The sequence below is a fragment of the Panthera leo genome, chromosome D2 (genome assembly GCF_018350215.1).
Source record: "Panthera leo isolate Ple1 chromosome D2, P.leo_Ple1_pat1.1, whole genome shotgun sequence".
NCBI classification, from domain to species: domain Eukaryota; kingdom Metazoa; phylum Chordata; class Mammalia; order Carnivora; family Felidae; genus Panthera; species Panthera leo.
In genome coordinates this window covers 31,974,986-31,990,863 of record NC_056689.1, presented here as the reverse complement: position 1 = coordinate 31,990,863, position 15,878 = coordinate 31,974,986, and the positions used below count along the sequence as shown (strand labels likewise).

General features: G+C 58.0%; 1 protein-coding gene across 1 annotated transcript in view; it reads right to left on the bottom strand.

The window, feature by feature from the left end:
• Nucleotides 1-5,767: 5,767 nt before the first annotated feature.
• Nucleotides 5,768-15,878, bottom strand: part of LOC122201807 (cadherin-23-like) — a 296,594-nt gene continuing 286,483 nt past the window's right edge. The window contains exons 31-37 of the mRNA XM_042907791.1: nt 15,045-15,433; nt 13,820-14,101; nt 13,520-13,522; nt 9,472-9,621; nt 8,272-8,400; nt 7,221-7,349; nt 5,768-6,472 (exon numbers count right to left, since the gene is read on the bottom strand). Of these exons, the coding sequence (XP_042763725.1) occupies nt 6,137-6,472; nt 7,221-7,349; nt 8,272-8,400; nt 9,472-9,621; nt 13,520-13,522; nt 13,820-14,101; nt 15,045-15,433 (1,418 nt within the window). The 3' untranslated portion in view covers nt 5,768-6,136. The remainder of the gene's footprint in view (nt 6,473-7,220; nt 7,350-8,271; nt 8,401-9,471; nt 9,622-13,519; nt 13,523-13,819; nt 14,102-15,044; nt 15,434-15,878) is intronic.

The following is a 15,878-nucleotide window of genomic DNA, read 5'->3' as shown; positions in this document are numbered from 1 at the left end:
AGGAGCAGCTCTAGGCTCTCCAGCAGCAGTGAGCCCCCAGGCCTGCGGGTAGAACCAGGAACCCCCCGGATGCACTGCACTGCTCCCAAACTCCCCGGTCACGCCCAAGGACATGGGCCAGTGTGGGTGTCCTGCGATGCCGGGCATGGGCCTCGAGACCGCAGGGACACCTCCAGTGGCCAGAACCTCAAAATCCTAGCTCCTGCTTTGTCTTTGGCGGGGGGGTCCCTCTTCTAGTCCATCGGCTGCCAGGGACCCTCAGTGCCAATTGTCACAGAAGGAGGGTGCTGTTCTTACAGCTTGTGGGGGCCCACGAGGCAGGGATGGGCAGGGTGACACCTGCTCAAGGCAGAGCAGGGCTGCCCCCAGGATTGAAGGATAAGCCTACAGACCAGACAGACTCCCTGTCCCCCAGCTCTGAAAGTGCTCCTGCCCCAGGGCGGAGGCCAGTCTGGCCCAGCCCCCCGCTTCTGACGTCCAGGCACATATAATTTCTAAGAATTTGGCTACCAGACCCCAAGCCTGGCTGCTGCTATGTGGCGGGAGAGAGGAGGCCCCAAGCAGAAAGCCATCACACTTCCTCCCCAGTTTCCTCCCGCACGGCCTCCAGCTCTACTTCTCCGGACCCTTACAAGTGAGCACATCTCAGCTTCGTGGTTTCCTGTTTTCAGTGAAATTTACTCTGAGCTCCAAGCTCCATCTGCATCCATGACCACACGCTCCACCCCCAAAGGCCCTGTGGCGTCCTCCCTGCCAGCGAGGGGAGGCAGGTCTTGGGGCTGGGTAGGCCTCCTTGCTTGCCTGGGGGTGGGTGGTGCCCCTAGAGACACCTGCCCTGGTGGCTGCTTCAGGAAGTGCTCTGCGCTGAGGGCCTCAGGAGCACGGAGCCGGGCCGGGGCCTGCAGAGGTCGGGTTGGCCTGCCCCCCTGCCTGGGCACTGCCTCCTGGAGGGGGCCCTCCTGGGTGTCAGCTGGAGCACTCCAAGGCTGGTCTCACTGTGTTGGGGGCTGGGATGATTGCTCGGGCAACTCTGGGGACACAGCAATGGGCGGAAAGGGAGAGGGGTTGCCAGCCAGGATGCCGGGCGCAAAGGCCTCCGAAGCAGCGGGCACTCAGGGCCCAGCTTTGCGTCGTGTCCCAACCCCCTGAGAGCACTGGCCGCCTCGCCCTTTCACTGGGCATTCACTGCCCCCTGCTCGGCACTGTTGGCCTCTCTTTCCTGCATGGGTGCTGTGTCTCCCTCACGATTCCGTGAGTTCCAAAAGGGCGGGGGTCCAGTAACGGCCTGTCCTTCGGGCCCGGTTGCGGAGCTGACAGCTGAAGCGTAGCCGCAGGGCAATGGGCTGAGCCAGGATGCCAGCATCCTATTCTTTGGGCCCCTCACAGGGGCCCCTCCAGCTTTCTGCCGGGTCTAGTTCCTAGCGGCTCTGCCTGGGCTCGATGGGATCGGCTGAACAGCGACGTGATGCCCCGAGCTTGCGCGGGCCGGGGGGGCAGAGGTTTCCTTCTGTTTCGCAGTTCTGATCTGTTGGCATGACTTCCAAGTGTACGTTGAGAGGGATTCTGAAGTATCGAGAGGGCTTAATGAGAAAACGCTGACATCAGCTAGCAATGTGCCTCGGGCACAGGATGGAGACGTGGGCCGCGTGCCATCCCTCTGCCTTTTGCGTTCCAGCACTGCGTCGTCCGAACCACTTAATACCCGTGCTATGACTTTTTTTGAATCCCCCTTCCCCGCCAGAAAACCCTGGGAGTCTTTACTGTCTCCATTTAATGCACAGGAAAAGCGAGGCCTCCAAGAGACGGGTCTTGTCACAAGTGAATGTGAAACTGGGGTGAAAGCTTCTCCGGCCAGCGCTCCTTCCTCTTCTCTGAACTGAATGGCATTACAGGCTAGGACTTGGACTTTACAGGACACACCAAGGCCCTGAGGGATGAACCTGTGCCCACAAGCCCAAGGCTCCACTCCTTCTGCATCGTTCTTGCCACTCCTTTTTCTGCATGGCAACCCTGAATCCACAGGACTCCTGTAGGCATGGCGGCCCGTGCCTCCCAGCTTGCTGAGAGCGAGGGAGGGCAAGGGAGCGACTCTCCACTAACCACAGAGCCCCAGGGTCTCTTGGAGGAACTGAGCGGGTTGTAGGCGCGCCATGTGACCGCTGGGGAACATCCCTCAAGAAGCAGGGTGAGGGAAGGATCTGAATTTAATCAGCCTGGGCCGGAGGCAGCTGGCTTGCTGGGTGTACAGCACAGGGAAGGGGCCAGGCTGGGCTTTCATGAGCCAGGGGAAGCAGGCTTCGCTACCAACAACAGGTCCAAATTTAACAAACGGAAGGGCTCTTGGCCCTGAAGACATGAGGTCAACTGCCAAGAGCAATGTCCCAGCTCACAGACTTTCACGGGGCTATTGCTGGCAACTCTTGTACCCGCAAGTGGGTGTTGGGAGACTTCTGTCTTTCTGCCTGGACAGGTGACTTCTGCAGGTCCCTACCGGCTAGAGAAGCCAGAGCTTGTTATCTGGGACTGTCTAACCTGCTGGCTGTGATTCGTGTGGCAGGGAGGCCCCCCTCAGGCCCTTCCTCTCTCCATCCTCCTGCCAAGGTCCCTCTGTGGCTGGGCCTCAGCTCCTGACCTCCCAGTTGCCTTCCGTCCTTCCTCCCTGGGCCCGGCCCTTCCTCTTGCAGAGGCCTCCCTGACAGCCACTTTGACCCCTCCCCCGAGCCTGGCCCCCCAGCCCACGGCCTGGAGCTGGCCAGAGGGCTGAGGCTGTACAGCGATTTCCCTTGGCTGGGTGGCACGCCATTGTGTGACAGACCTGGGCTGGCCCGGATACCCCTTGTTGCACAGCTGGGGATACGGGGCTGAGAGCTGGGTGGGGACAGGAATGTACAGCTCTCAGGAAACTGGGGGGGGGGGCAGGGAGAAACAAAGAAATAAGAGGGCTCGGATACACGATTTCTCTTGGCAGCTGAATCCCAGGCCCCCTGCTAAGAGAGCCTCGCTATGTAAGTCACGAATGCAAACGATGCCCAGAAGACCTTCCCTGGTTCCTGGCTGCGAGTTCCCGGCACTTTATCACATCACAGAGTGGTACCTCTCTGTTACAGGTCCATTTCCCCCGCTAGATTGTAGGCTCGTTGAGGGCAGGACTGCGCCCAACTCAGGTCTGACTTCCTAGCTTCAAGCACGGGCCTGGCACGTATTTGGTGTTGAATGAAGGACGCCTTGTGCCAGCGAGGGCTGGCTTGAGCCAGGCAGATGACTACAGGTGGGAACAAGAGGATGGTGTGTGGGTCTGCTGGGCACCTCTGGACGGATATGTGCAGGGTGACATCCACCCATAAAACCATGGTGAACCTTTCCTGGAACCTTTGGGATGGTTGGTCCAATGCTGCTCATGGCTCTGGCTGGTGCAGGAGGGCTTAAACAACCCTACTGCCTTGAGTGACCATCTAGTGAAATCTGCCCAGGAGCAGAGAAGGGCCATCCTCTGGTCACCTCTGGCTTGGCCCTTAGCTTTGTGCTCAATCCTGCGGGTTCACTGTCTAGAGGTGACAGTCTGATCAGTGGAGGCAAATCTTCTAGGGTCCGGTGCTCCTGGGAGGCAAATGCCAATCATAGTGGGGGCCAAAAGGAAGCCAGACGTTGCCTCCAAAACTCAGAGTCTTACAACATCACGGGTCTCACCGACTGCCTCCCCAGGAAACTCTAGTACTGTAGGGGAGGGGGAGGGGAGAGTAGGGGTGAGATCGGTGTGTTCACCGGCCTAGGTCAGGACGAAGAGTACCAGCCTGGCATATGCTCTCGGTTTCCCACCCCGGACCTATTCTCTACCCTTCCCTCACTAACAAGCCCTGCTTTTGTTGGAGGCAGTGATATATGTGGCTCCCACATAATAAATAGGTCAATCCTGACAATTCTGTCATTTTTTTCCCAACCTCCCTTGCAGCTAGGATGCCCTAGGAACTGTTTCTGGCCACAGATATACGCAGAAGTCTGGAGAGTCGTTCTGGAAAAACTTTGCTTTCCTGAGGAAGGGGCAGAAATAGCTCACATAGCTCTTTGTCTTCTTGTCATTTCCTGCCTTGAATGCTGACATGATGGCTGGAGCTATAGCAGCCACCTAGGCACCATGGGGGAAAGGTCAAGAGGCATCAGCTCTGACGTCATGGAGTGCAAAATCAACATTCGTGATTCTCTCCAGGATTTTTGTTATGTGAATAAAATGCATTCTGATTTATTTACGACTCTAGAATTAAGTTTCTGTCACTTGTAGCCAAACACGTCTCTAATTGGAGAGATGACCAGGATGATGACTTTCCCTGAAGCCTGGTGCAATTAGCGAGGGGTTGTCAAAATGGGGCCCTTCCCTGTCACCACAATAACTGATACCCCTACCTGTTCCCCCCTCAGGTAGTTATATGTGTCCTGTAAATGTGCCTCTGGCCCACTGGGTGTGAAGGGTTGAAGTGATTAGTGGTGACACTGACAGCTATGGAGCTCAGGATGCCCAGGGCATGCCCAGAGCCAGTCCCATTTCCTGGGCATCTCAGAATGTGGTTTCCTAAGATTGGCCGAATTCCACCATCCTCCCCAGAGACACTCCAGATAAGCAGCCCCGCCCAGACCTGCTCTGCCCCCCAGTCCCTAGTGCTGCTGCCAAAGGGAAGGGTCTGACAGAGTCGCCTGTTGAGGGCAGAGGGACAGAGCTGAGGCCTCATTGACGATCAGGTCTCTAGGGCACAAATTACAAAAACGTCCTCCGTCCTTCACACCTCCCTGTATCCACACTCTTAGCGATGGGACTTTGCAGCTCATTCCTTTGAAAGATAGAGTGTATCTCTCTACACCTTGAACCTGGGCTGGCCTTGTGACTTGCTTTGGCCAAGAGAAGTGGTAGAAGTAATCCCAGTCCGGTTCTAAGCCTGGACTCAAGAGGCCTTGCAGGCTTCTGCTGTCTCTCCTGGACCCTAATTTGTTTTCAAATGTTTATTATTTTTCTGAGAGAGAGAAACACAGAGTGAGAGCCGGGAAGGGCAGAGAGAAGAGGGAGACACAGCATCCGAAGCAGGCTCCAGGCTCTAAGCTGTCAGCACAGAGCCCGACGCGGGGCTCGAACCCATGAACCATGAGATCATGACCTGAGCTGAAGCCGGACGCTTAACTGACTGAGCCACCAGGCACCCTATCTTCTGGACCCCTTTCCAGGTCCACATGAACAAGCACGGGCTAGCCTTCTGGAAGACGAGAGACAGGTGGCCCTGTCACCCCAGCTGATAGGCGTCCAATGCCACCCCTAAAATCATAGCCGTCCAATGACACACAGCTGCCACCCACAACACACGTGGGAGCCCAGCTGAACCAGGTCTAAATTGCCAGCTTGTAGAACTGTGCTAAATCGGCGGTTGTGTTCCATCCCTCTGGTCTGGTTGGCCGCGTGGCCTTCCTGCGGCCGTACATACCTCCACAGGGTTTACCATGCACTTCCAGAGACACGAGCTAATTCAATTCCCCAGACACCACCTAAGAGGAGACATCATCTCCCTTTGCAGATGACGAGACCAACGTTCCGGAATGTTCTGACTTGCCAGCACTCGTGCAGCCAGCTCACAGGGCCAAGTTTTCCACTCTCAATGTGCACATGGCTCCCACTCCGGCCCATCACCCCCTCCCCCACCCCCCCACCCCCTCCCCGGACCGTCTCGCCGTCCAGCCCCACGGGGCCCACCTCCTTCTCCAACCTTGCAAACTCTGCACACTGCCTTGGGCAGAGGCTCTGCCCATTCAAGTACCACACTGGACCAAGAGCATCAGTCTCTTCCAACCCAGATGCACCGTGATGGCATGTCAGCAGCATGACGGAGGGGAGGGGAAGAGAGTACCTCTTCCTGCCTGGCACAGGGTATGGGTTAATGCAGCCTCACAGGTACACGGCTTGGCGGGTGGAGTGGGGGCTGCCCAGGCCCCAAGGCACAGGCTCAATCTGTACGACCCCAGAGAAGTGCTCTGTTGGAGCAGAGAGGACCGCACAGAGGCTCTGAGTGGCCACGGATGCAAGTGAACCAGCACGCGCGGGCCCGCCATGGATACTTCTAGGCCGGCCACCTAACGGCACGATAAAGGAGCTGCCGAGGATTTACCCACCGTAGGAATTCCAGTCCCACACGTCTTGTTCCCCCCTGCACAGAAGGCGCAGCTGCCCCCTACGCCCCCTCCCCTGCCCGCAGCCGCCGCCGTTACTCACCGACAGGGTGGGGGTGCCTTCGTCCTCCACGGTGACCACCAGGTGGTAAAAGCCCTGGCGCTCGCGGTCGGGCGGGGCGGGCCGCGTAGCGATCTCGCCACTGATCCGGTCCATGCGGAAGGTCATGTCCTCATTGCCCTCAGTGATGTAGTAGGACAGGATGCTGTTGATCCCGATGTCACGGTCGGTGGCTCTCACCTGGACCACAGCAGTACCCCCGCCCACGTTCTGTGGGGAGAGCGGGAAAGAGGTCATTCTGGATTCGAAGCCCCCGGGGCAAAGGGTAGCGCCTGCTTCTGGGAGCCCGAGGGCTCCACCTGGGCCTTCAGAAAGTTTTGCTCTCCCGGGGAGCACCGATGAGGAGCATAAAGATGATGGTGGCGAACCTCCTGTGGGCACCCACTGCATGCGGGGCCGCCTTAATTCACTGATTCTTCTCCATAACTCTCTGAGTTAGGTATGAGTCATCCCCATTTACAGATGAGAAAACCGAGGCACGGAGAAAGAACGTATGCAGGTCACACAGCCTGTCAGTGGCAGAGCCAGGGTCTGACTCACGGGAGCCTGGCCTGAGACCTGGCCTTCAAACCCCTACACCGTCTTGCTTTCATGGACATCTAATCTGGCACGTTACCCAGCAACCCTGAGGCGAGAGTTTCCCCGAGTGGCTCAGTCTTGCGACTGAACAATAAATGTGTCGTCTTGTTTAAAAGCGGCTCTCCTGGGACAAATCTCTCAGTGCCCTGTCGGCGGTGAGAGGCCACTCTCTTCTTTCTCTCTCCTCTGGTCCCTTCTTCATGCCTCTCACAAAAGGATACTGTGTTCCAGGAGCTGGCATTAGGGCTGGAATTATGGGTGAGTGAGCCACGCCCCCACCCACGAGATCCGAGAGACTAGTGGGCCAGGCAGACATTTAAACAGGTGCTTCACGGTCACTCACACCCACTGTCCACCCTGGGTGGCCAGCTGCCCTCACCTCGTTCACGCTGACATTGTACCCCAAAGGGCTCTCAATCACGGGAGGGTTGTCATTGACATCCAGGATGGTCACCTGCAGGATGTGGTCCTTCTTCCGTGGAGGGGTGCCACGGTCGGATGCTACGACCTGGAGGAGGGAGGTGACTGGATTCAGGGCCAAAGGTAGGGGAAGGATCAGGATCATGGAGTCTTAAAGGGCAGTCTGCCTGGTGGGGAGGACTGGGAGGGCGGAGAGACTACTGGTCCATCCCTGTCCCTGGGTGGCCTGCCAGCTCTGGGTTCTCCCCAGGATTTTGCCTTCGCCCCATGCTGCAAACAATCCTTGCCTAATTATTATCTGGCTTGGGACTGTCATTTGGAATCTGATTCTGATGTGCCTAGGCTTTCCCTCCTGATCCTACCTCTGGCTTTATTCTGGGCTGTGCCAGACCCTGACCATGACCTGGGCCTGTGACCCAGGGACCCTGCCTTTAGCTTCAAATACCTCTGTTCTATGCACTCATGTGAAGTCTGGCAAATAGAGAGCCTCCTATAATCATTTCCAATGAGCTGGAGTTCTCCCCATAGCCCGAGCCTATCCCTGGGAGCCTAGATGCTTCCTGGATGCCTTCGGGGCAGCAGAAAGGGCTCTCCAGGTTCAGACCCCTGCAGAAATACACCCGTGGGATCCCCAGACTCCCCAGGAAACATGCCAGTCACAACAATTCAGCAATAATGGTGGCTTTTGTGAGTCTTCACAGCTGCACTTTTTCTCACCTGAGCAGAGACAGACCAGGGTTTTTTTTTTCCTGCCCGTCACACAAGAGGGGACACCAAGGCGCTGAGAGAGTAAACAACTTGCCCAAAGTCCTGTTGTGTGTGGGAGAGTCAGGGCTCTTTGGGCTCTGCCAGGCTCTCTCTCCTGGTTCTTATGGCAGGGACGAACACCTGTGTAGCTGCCTGCTCTGGGTCCGCTGGGGACTAGCGACACGGGGAAGCTGACCACCAAGGTGTGCCGACCTCTCTTCTGGATGGTCAACAGAGACGCCGGGGAGGGGGGCGGTCCCTACCTTGAGGATGTAGTGGTCTAGTTCTTCTCTGTCCAGGGGCCTGGCCACGAACACTTCGCCAATGGAGTCATTGGTGGTGACGATGTCAAAGGCCCCAGCGATGTTGCCAGAGGCCAGGGAGAAGACCACCTGCCAGGGAGGAGGAAGGGTGAGGGTGAGGGTGAGGGTGAGGACAGGCCGCTAGGTCAGGCCAAGGGTCCCTCCCCAGCCCTCTGCTCAGTAAAGGCATTTTAAAAAGAGAGTGTTTTATGCAGATGTGGTTATGCCCTTCAAAATGTGTGTGGCAGGCCCACTGAGGCAGCGTGCGGCCTGTGGCAGGTTCCTGGGCGGGGGGGGGATGTCAACATACTGGCCTAGGGGCCAGAGGGGTGGGTGTGAGTCCCACTGCACTGATGTCTCCCAGGACAGGAGTGGGGAAATACTGACACTTCTGGAGACTGTCAGAAGCAGGCATGAGCCCTAGTGTGTGAGAGGAGTTCCGTCTGGCTCTCACAACAACGGTCAGAGGGAGATGTTCTTCAGGTTGCAGACGGGAGGCTCAGAAACACGGAACGGCTGGCCACGATCACACAGCTCGCAAACACCCAAGAGAGCGAAGATTCGAACGCCTGCGCTTCTGACCCCAAAGTCAGCCCCGCAGAGGTGTGCAAGCCATTTGTAAACGGCGGGAAGCTCCCCAAACGTACCACCCAATTCACAGGGCAGATTAAAGCCCCGGAAAGACTGATACGCTCTCTCGCCCCTCCTCCTTGTGCTCTGGGGTGGCCGGAGCTAGAGTGCGTGTGGAGGGGGCATTTCCTGCTGTGGGACGGAACCCCACGCCCCACCCGGCCAAAGCAGGAGGGAGGAGGGGGCACGTCCTCTCTGAGACCCGGGGCCACACTGGGAGGGCTGGTCTGGGGCCTGGCACACGGGTGTGGACAAGGTGAGGCGGGAGTCACCGGGAGAGATAAACCCTCGTGCTTTCAGCCTGCTGTGGAGGGCTGAGCTGTGGCCGGCCTTCGGGCTCTGTGTTCACTGGACCCGGGCAGGGCCAACAGCCTGCACAGCTCTGCCTCCTTTCCTTGACCGTGGACTCGGGTTGAGGGCAGGGCAGCGCTGCCTGGGGCTGGGCGGAGCCTGAACGACTCTCCTTGAGCTGAGAGGTGGCAGAAGCCTCCTACTGGCAGGCGAGATGCACGTATTTTACGCGGCGCCCACCTGCCCATTGCTGCCAGCGTCGGGGTCCCGGGCCTTGACGGTGGCCACATGCTGGCCCACGGGGCAGTCCTCAGGCACGCTGACTGCTGAGTCGGAGGTGAAGTCAAACCGGGGACTGTTGTCATTCTCGTCCAGCACCGTGATGTAGACCTGTGGGGAAGGTAGCCAGAGACCTAGCCCCTCCTTCCCCTGCCTGGTCCCAAACGCCAGGCTCCCACCGTGGGTCCGGTGGGGACCAGACCTCTGATGATTCCGGAATGGCAGGTAGCGCTGAGAGCCTGCCTGGGCCAGTCTGGACTTTCCACGGGGATCTCGAGCACATTTTTCCCAGCGGTATGATGGGAGAGGGCTGTACACACCGCTGTGCTGGGGCCAGGACAGCAAGGAAGGGTGTGAGGGACTCAGAGCTAGAAGGCGTGGGCCTTGGCTGAAGGGGGCAGAGGCTGCTCAGGAAAAAAATCCGTGAGGAATGCCAGCTTGGCGTTGGTGGGGCTTCCTGTTTTTCAAGAGGAACTAGGAACCCACATTTTTATGAGGAATTCGGTGGTGATTAATAAAAACTAAAGGAAACACTTATGTGCAGGCTGGCCAAAACACATCTGGCGGCCAGAGACTGCCCGAAGGCCTCTTCTCTTGTGCATCTGGGTCAGGGGGAAGGAAATAGGGCTTAGGCACAGGAGGGGGCTGTGAGGTGGCTTGGGGGCCCCAGTGGGGACAGGAGAGGAATTTCCAACTGTCAGAGGAAAACTGGGAACGTGCAAATTGCAGACAAAGAGCATGCTGTTTTGTGTCTGCAGCTTCTAGCTCCCGGACGGACGGCCACACCGCTCCTTAGGTTCACCGACGCGAGGGTTCAGGTAGGGCGGGAGGAGGCTCAGGTTTTGGGGATCCCAGGCCAGGCTTCCTCCCACTGCCCTGCTCCAGGCCAGACCTCATCCTCTCCTTCCCTGGGCCTGGGGTTAAGGGGCTCCCAGGCCTGCCTGCCCGCCTACCCCTGGTGTATATAGACCCCCACAGGGAGCCCACAGAGGAGATCACCGCATCCTCCCTGCCCATCAGGTCTTCCTTCTTTCCATCCTAGCCACGCCTCCGTACCTTTAGGCAGCTGTCACAGCCGCCAGGCAACAAGCCCAGGCTTAGTGACAGCACCAACTCCACCATTTACTGGCTGTGTAGCTTTGGAAAAAATTATTCAACCTCTCTGATCTTCCATTTCCTCAACTGAAAGTAGGAACAAAAACACATACAGCACCGGGAGGCTTTGGGGAATGGAGGAGCGAACAAGAAGTCGAGGGGTGGGACAAAGTGGTCCCTGTCCCACGCCCTGCCTGGCAGACACACGTGATCTCACTCGCCAAGGCTTTGCCCATCCGTCATGATTCTGGTCAGGGAGTTCTGTGAAGTCCCAGAGCCCCAGTCTGCTCACCTGTGAAATGGGTACAATAATGCCCACCATGCTGTCAGGGCAGAACCAGACAAGGCTTCTGTGCCCTGATTCCTCCCAAACTCTCTGGCCGGGGTCAAGGCCTGCTTTAGGCTTCCTGTGCTCCCTTCCACCATAGGGCCTTTGCATATGCTATTCCCTCTGCCTTCACACTCTTCCTCCTTGGCTGGGTAAATGTCTTTCTATGCTTTCGGTGGATCTCAGCTTGAGGCATTTCCTCAAGGAAGCCCTCCTCAATTTCCTTGGCATCTTATTACACATTTTCCTGTAGCATACGTTTATTGGTGTGATTATTGATTTATTAACGTTCGTTTATTTTTTTGGGGGGGGGGAGGGAGGGAGGAAGAGGCAGAGAGAGAGGAGGGACAGAGGATCCAAAGCAGGCTCCACGCTAACAGCAGAGTCCGACGCGGGGCTCGAACTTGAGAACCGTGAGATCATGACCTGAGCCGAAGTTAGAGGCTCAACCGACTGAGTCACGCGAGTGCCCCTACTGGTGTGATAACTTAATCAATATTCCTCTCCTCTCCCACTGTATCTTATGTTTGTGAAGACAGAGGCTGTGTCTGATTTTGGTTTCCTGTTGTACCCTGAGCCCAGCCCACAGCCTGGCACACAGTAAGTGCTTCCTCTAGGATCACCAGTGGGATGTCCTTTGTGAGGTGCTCCCAGCATGGGGAGTCAGCCTCAGTGGGTGAGAACAGAGGGCAGGGGCCAAGGTTTACAGCATTAGATCTGGGTCTGTGTTCCTACCCAGGGCCTCACGATCCATATCTGCTTCCCCTGGTCCCAAAGGCCTGATGGTGTTACTCAAGAGCCTGCCCCAGTCTGTCCCTTCCTGCTGCCTCCCCGCCCCTCCCAGGGCCCACAGGGGCTGCTGGGGTCAGGGAGGAGTCAGGTGTAGGTGAGCTGTGGTTTGGGGGTTCCCGCCTTGCAGAGGAAATGGTGCCACCTTTAAAAGGCCCCTCAGCCTGCCTCCACCCTAGCACCTCCGACAGTGCTTGGGCTGACAGAGCAGGTGTATCTGGCACAGTGGCCCCTGGAGCCTGAGAGGAAGCCAGGGCAGAAGCAAAAGGCCATAGGTCCTGCTTCCTAAAAGAGGGTGAAGTGACTGGAAATCCAGGGGCCTGCACAGGAGTGCACGTTCTGAAATGCCCTTGGCAGCCCAGCCCATGCAGAGGAAGAAGGGCTTCCGCAGCCTTGGTGGGGAGGGTCCTAACCATCCTGCTGCTTCTCAGGCTCCACCTGGCCTCGGCTCCCAGACTCCCCACACTATGATAGGTGAGCTGCAAATGGGCCCAAGCTGCAGATGAGGCTGCCGAGGCCCAGTGAGAGGGCCCCACGGAACCCGAGTCTCAGCTCCTCTGGCTGGGGTGGCCAGGAGCCTGAGCTGGGAGGTACAGGACACAGGGCACCTGCCTAGTGTCCCCCACTGAGGGTTCTGCTCACCGGCTGCCCTCTGGGACTCCTAGTGGGCCAAGGGGAGCTATGTGGCTCCCGGCTGCTCATGGCCTCACTACCCCTAGGCTGGGCCCGTGGATGGAGGGGGCTTTGGAGTACCCTCAAGTCCCCGCCAGGGCCATTGGAACTGAGTACCTGCAAGGGGCAGTGGTGCAGAGAACCCCAAGCAAGCGCATTTGGCTCTTAGCCTGGACAATAGGTTGATTTCTATCCCTCTAGGCTAATGTGATAGGGACTGGGTGGGGAGTGAAAATGTGGTCGTAACCAAGACTGCTGCTGAGCTGGCTGCCCCATGTGACCTACAGACGGCCTGCCCGGACTGGCTGGGACCCAAGCTGAATCAATTGTCAATGTTCTCATCGTCACTGCAGGATGCCACCCCGGGGCCCGCCCCCGTTTCAGCCCCGAGCCTCCCAGCCTGAGGTCCCTTGCCTGCCTCTCCCACCCTCCTAGGAACCTTGCCTGACACCTGTGACCTCGGCAGTCATGCTCCTCAAAACGCTCTGAGCATGTGGTCTCTGCCCTCAAGCCCTTCGAGTCCTCGAGGGCAGTGACTCACCCTGTGCCCATGGCTGCCCTTGTCTAGGACCCCTCAGGCCCTGGCACTGTGTGTCCCACCTCACGTGCACAGTAATAGAATGCGCTCCTTCCCCCAACCCCCGAGAGAGGGCGAGGTTCCTCTTTACCGATGCCACTCCCATCATATGCTCCTTGGGTCTTGGGGTCTAGTTTACAAAGGGCTTCTTATCCGTCACCGCCCGCCAGTGTCAGGGCTGCTGGCACCATCCTCATTTTAGACCCAAGGAGGGGAAGCACAGAGAAGCAGAGCGACTTGCCCGTGTCACCCAGCCAGTGAGGAGCAGAGCTGGGGCGGAGCCTCAGCGTTCCTTCCATCGTGTGTTCCACCTATGGCGCGCTAGGGTCCCCGCCCGGGCCCCGTGGGCTGGCAGGAAGGGCAGAGCCGGAGATGGGGAATGTGCCCGAGAGGGGCTGGGCCCGAGGGGGCTGGGCAGGAACCTGCTGCAGGCCTGTCCCTGTGCCTGTCTCCAGCGGAGGCAGGAAGGTGCAGGGCTACATGGGGACCGAACCGGCAACGGCCACAGCCAACACACAGGGGGGAGCCCCGGTCCACAGGCCACTCACCTTCTGTAGGCAGGGCCGGTGGGAAGCCATGGGAGAGAAGAGGCAAGGGTGCAAACAGTTAGCAGTCTGCAGCGCTCCCAGCACCCGCCAACACCCCCCGCACCTCACCCCTCCCTCCGGCTCTCTGTCTGTGGTCTCTGGGCTGCCCCGGGAGGTGTGGCACGACTGGCCACAGCGGTCAAAAGCCTCACCCATTTGTGGCCCGGCCCGTGCGTGGGGTGGCTGGTGAAGACACAGGCTTTGGGGTGTCTTGGGGCAGTGAGCTATACCTGTGGGGCTCTCACCCGGGGACCCACTCACCACGGTGGAGTCCGCCTTGGGGCCGCCGTCATCTGCCGCCACCGTCAGGGTGTAGAAGTCGCCTTTTTCCCGGTCCACCAGGCCCTTGACTGTGATCACACCCTGTGGGGAGGGGGCCAGACGGGGCGAGTGACAACGTCCTACCCACCGGGCAGAGGCCACCCCGCCCCCAAGCAGCCCTGCGCTCGGGTCAAACCAGAGTCCTTGCTGCTCCCAAACCTTCTGCCTACTTCCCCACTTCCTTGTCGCTCCCTCTGCCCGGCAGAACCTCCCGGTGAAGCTCTGTCGGCCCAAACCCTACTTCTTTCTCAGATCTCACTCAGATGCCACCCCTTTCACGTAGGCTGCCGGCTTCCCCAGCCAGGTAAGATCCCTCTGGCACGGGCCTCAGGCAGCAACATCACACCCGCGTCGTAGTTCTTTTTACATCTTCCCTTGTGGTGCCCTGATGTGCACCCTTGACTACGCCTGCTTCTCCTCCCAGTCTCAGGACTCTTTGAAGGCTGGGAACGCTTGTTCATCTTTGTGAACCCAGTATTCCCTAGGACAAGGCCTGTACACTGTGCACTTGCCTATTTTTAAAATTTTTTTTTAATGTTTATTTATTATTGAGAGAGAGAGAGAGAGAGAGAGAGAGCATGAGCAGGGGAGGGGCAGAGAGAGGGGGAGACACAGAATCCGAAGCAGGCTCCAGGCTCCGAGCCGTCAGCACAGAGCCCGACACGGGGCTCGAACTCACAGACTATGAGATCATGACCTGAGCTGAAGTCGGTCGCTCAACCAACTGGGCCACCCCGGCGCCCCTACGCTTGCCTATTTTCAAAGAAGGGAGGCCGAGAAAAGACACGTTAAAGCAAAGATGGAAGAGTAAGATCCGGATGGTAGATGAGAGACTGGCTGCTACCGAGCTAAGACTAGCTACTGTGATGAAGCACTTTATATCTGAGCTTCCTAACAGCCAAGGTAAAAAGAGAAATGTGATGACTTACCTAGCTGTCGTTGTCTGGTAACAAGAAGGTTACCGGGTTGCCTACGTATAAACTTTACCTTACCCCTGAATATGGAGAGGAATGTTTCCTAGGGATATTTATCTCAAAGACACTTTATGACAAAGAGGAGAGTGCCATGCATATTGAAGGAGCTCAATAAATGTTGGTTAGCTGTAAAAGGATTGAGCTTCCTGCCCCTTAGAGCCCTTGCTGTGTCTGCTCCCAGTCTCCCTCACCGTGACGGAATCTATCTTGAAGAGGGCTTTGGCCTGAGTGCTCGTATAGGCGTCGAAGCGGTAGGTGATCTGATTGAGGTTGTCAATGGAGTAGGCCTGGACCCGCACAATCTCGGTGCCCAGGGCCAGGTTCTCCAAGATGGCAGCCTCGTAGGAGGCATTGGAGAACTGCACAGCCTCGTCCAGCTCGTTGAGCAGAGTGATGTAGACGCTGCAGAAGCCCTGGTTGAAGGGGGGTGCCTGGTCAGTGGCAGACACGTTCATCAGGTAGCTGGTTTTGGTCTCATAGTCTAGGTAATCCACGGTGATGATAAGCCCCGTGCTCTCGTCAATCTCAAACTTCCCCTCCGCGCCGGACAGAATGCGGTAATTCACCAGGCCACCGTCCCCTGTGGGAACACCCAAGAGGTTGTGCTGTCCCAGACCGGTGTGGGGCTGCCCTGGGGCTTCCCAAGGTGCCGCCAGCACACCTGCTGCTGACCCTGAGGGACACAGGGTGAGGGGCCTTGGCCGGCCTGCCCGGTGTGCACTGTCCCCCACCCCTGTGGGCTGGGTTGTCCCAGGAGCAGCGGCAGAGGACGGGGTCAAGGTCTGTGTGGACAGCAAGGCCCAGCACACACAACCCCTCTCGGGCTTGGCTTTGGCATGAGAGAGGCACTGGTGGGATTTGGTTCTGCTTCTGGAGCCTCCAAATTCAAGTTCAGGTATCTCCCTTGGGTATTTGGACATTAGGGATCTCTTGTAGGGGGAACTTTCATCTACAAAGTGTCAGACAGGGGCAGCATCCTCAGAAGTGGCCGACACTCCATGTGGCCCCTCCAGCCAAAGGGTTCT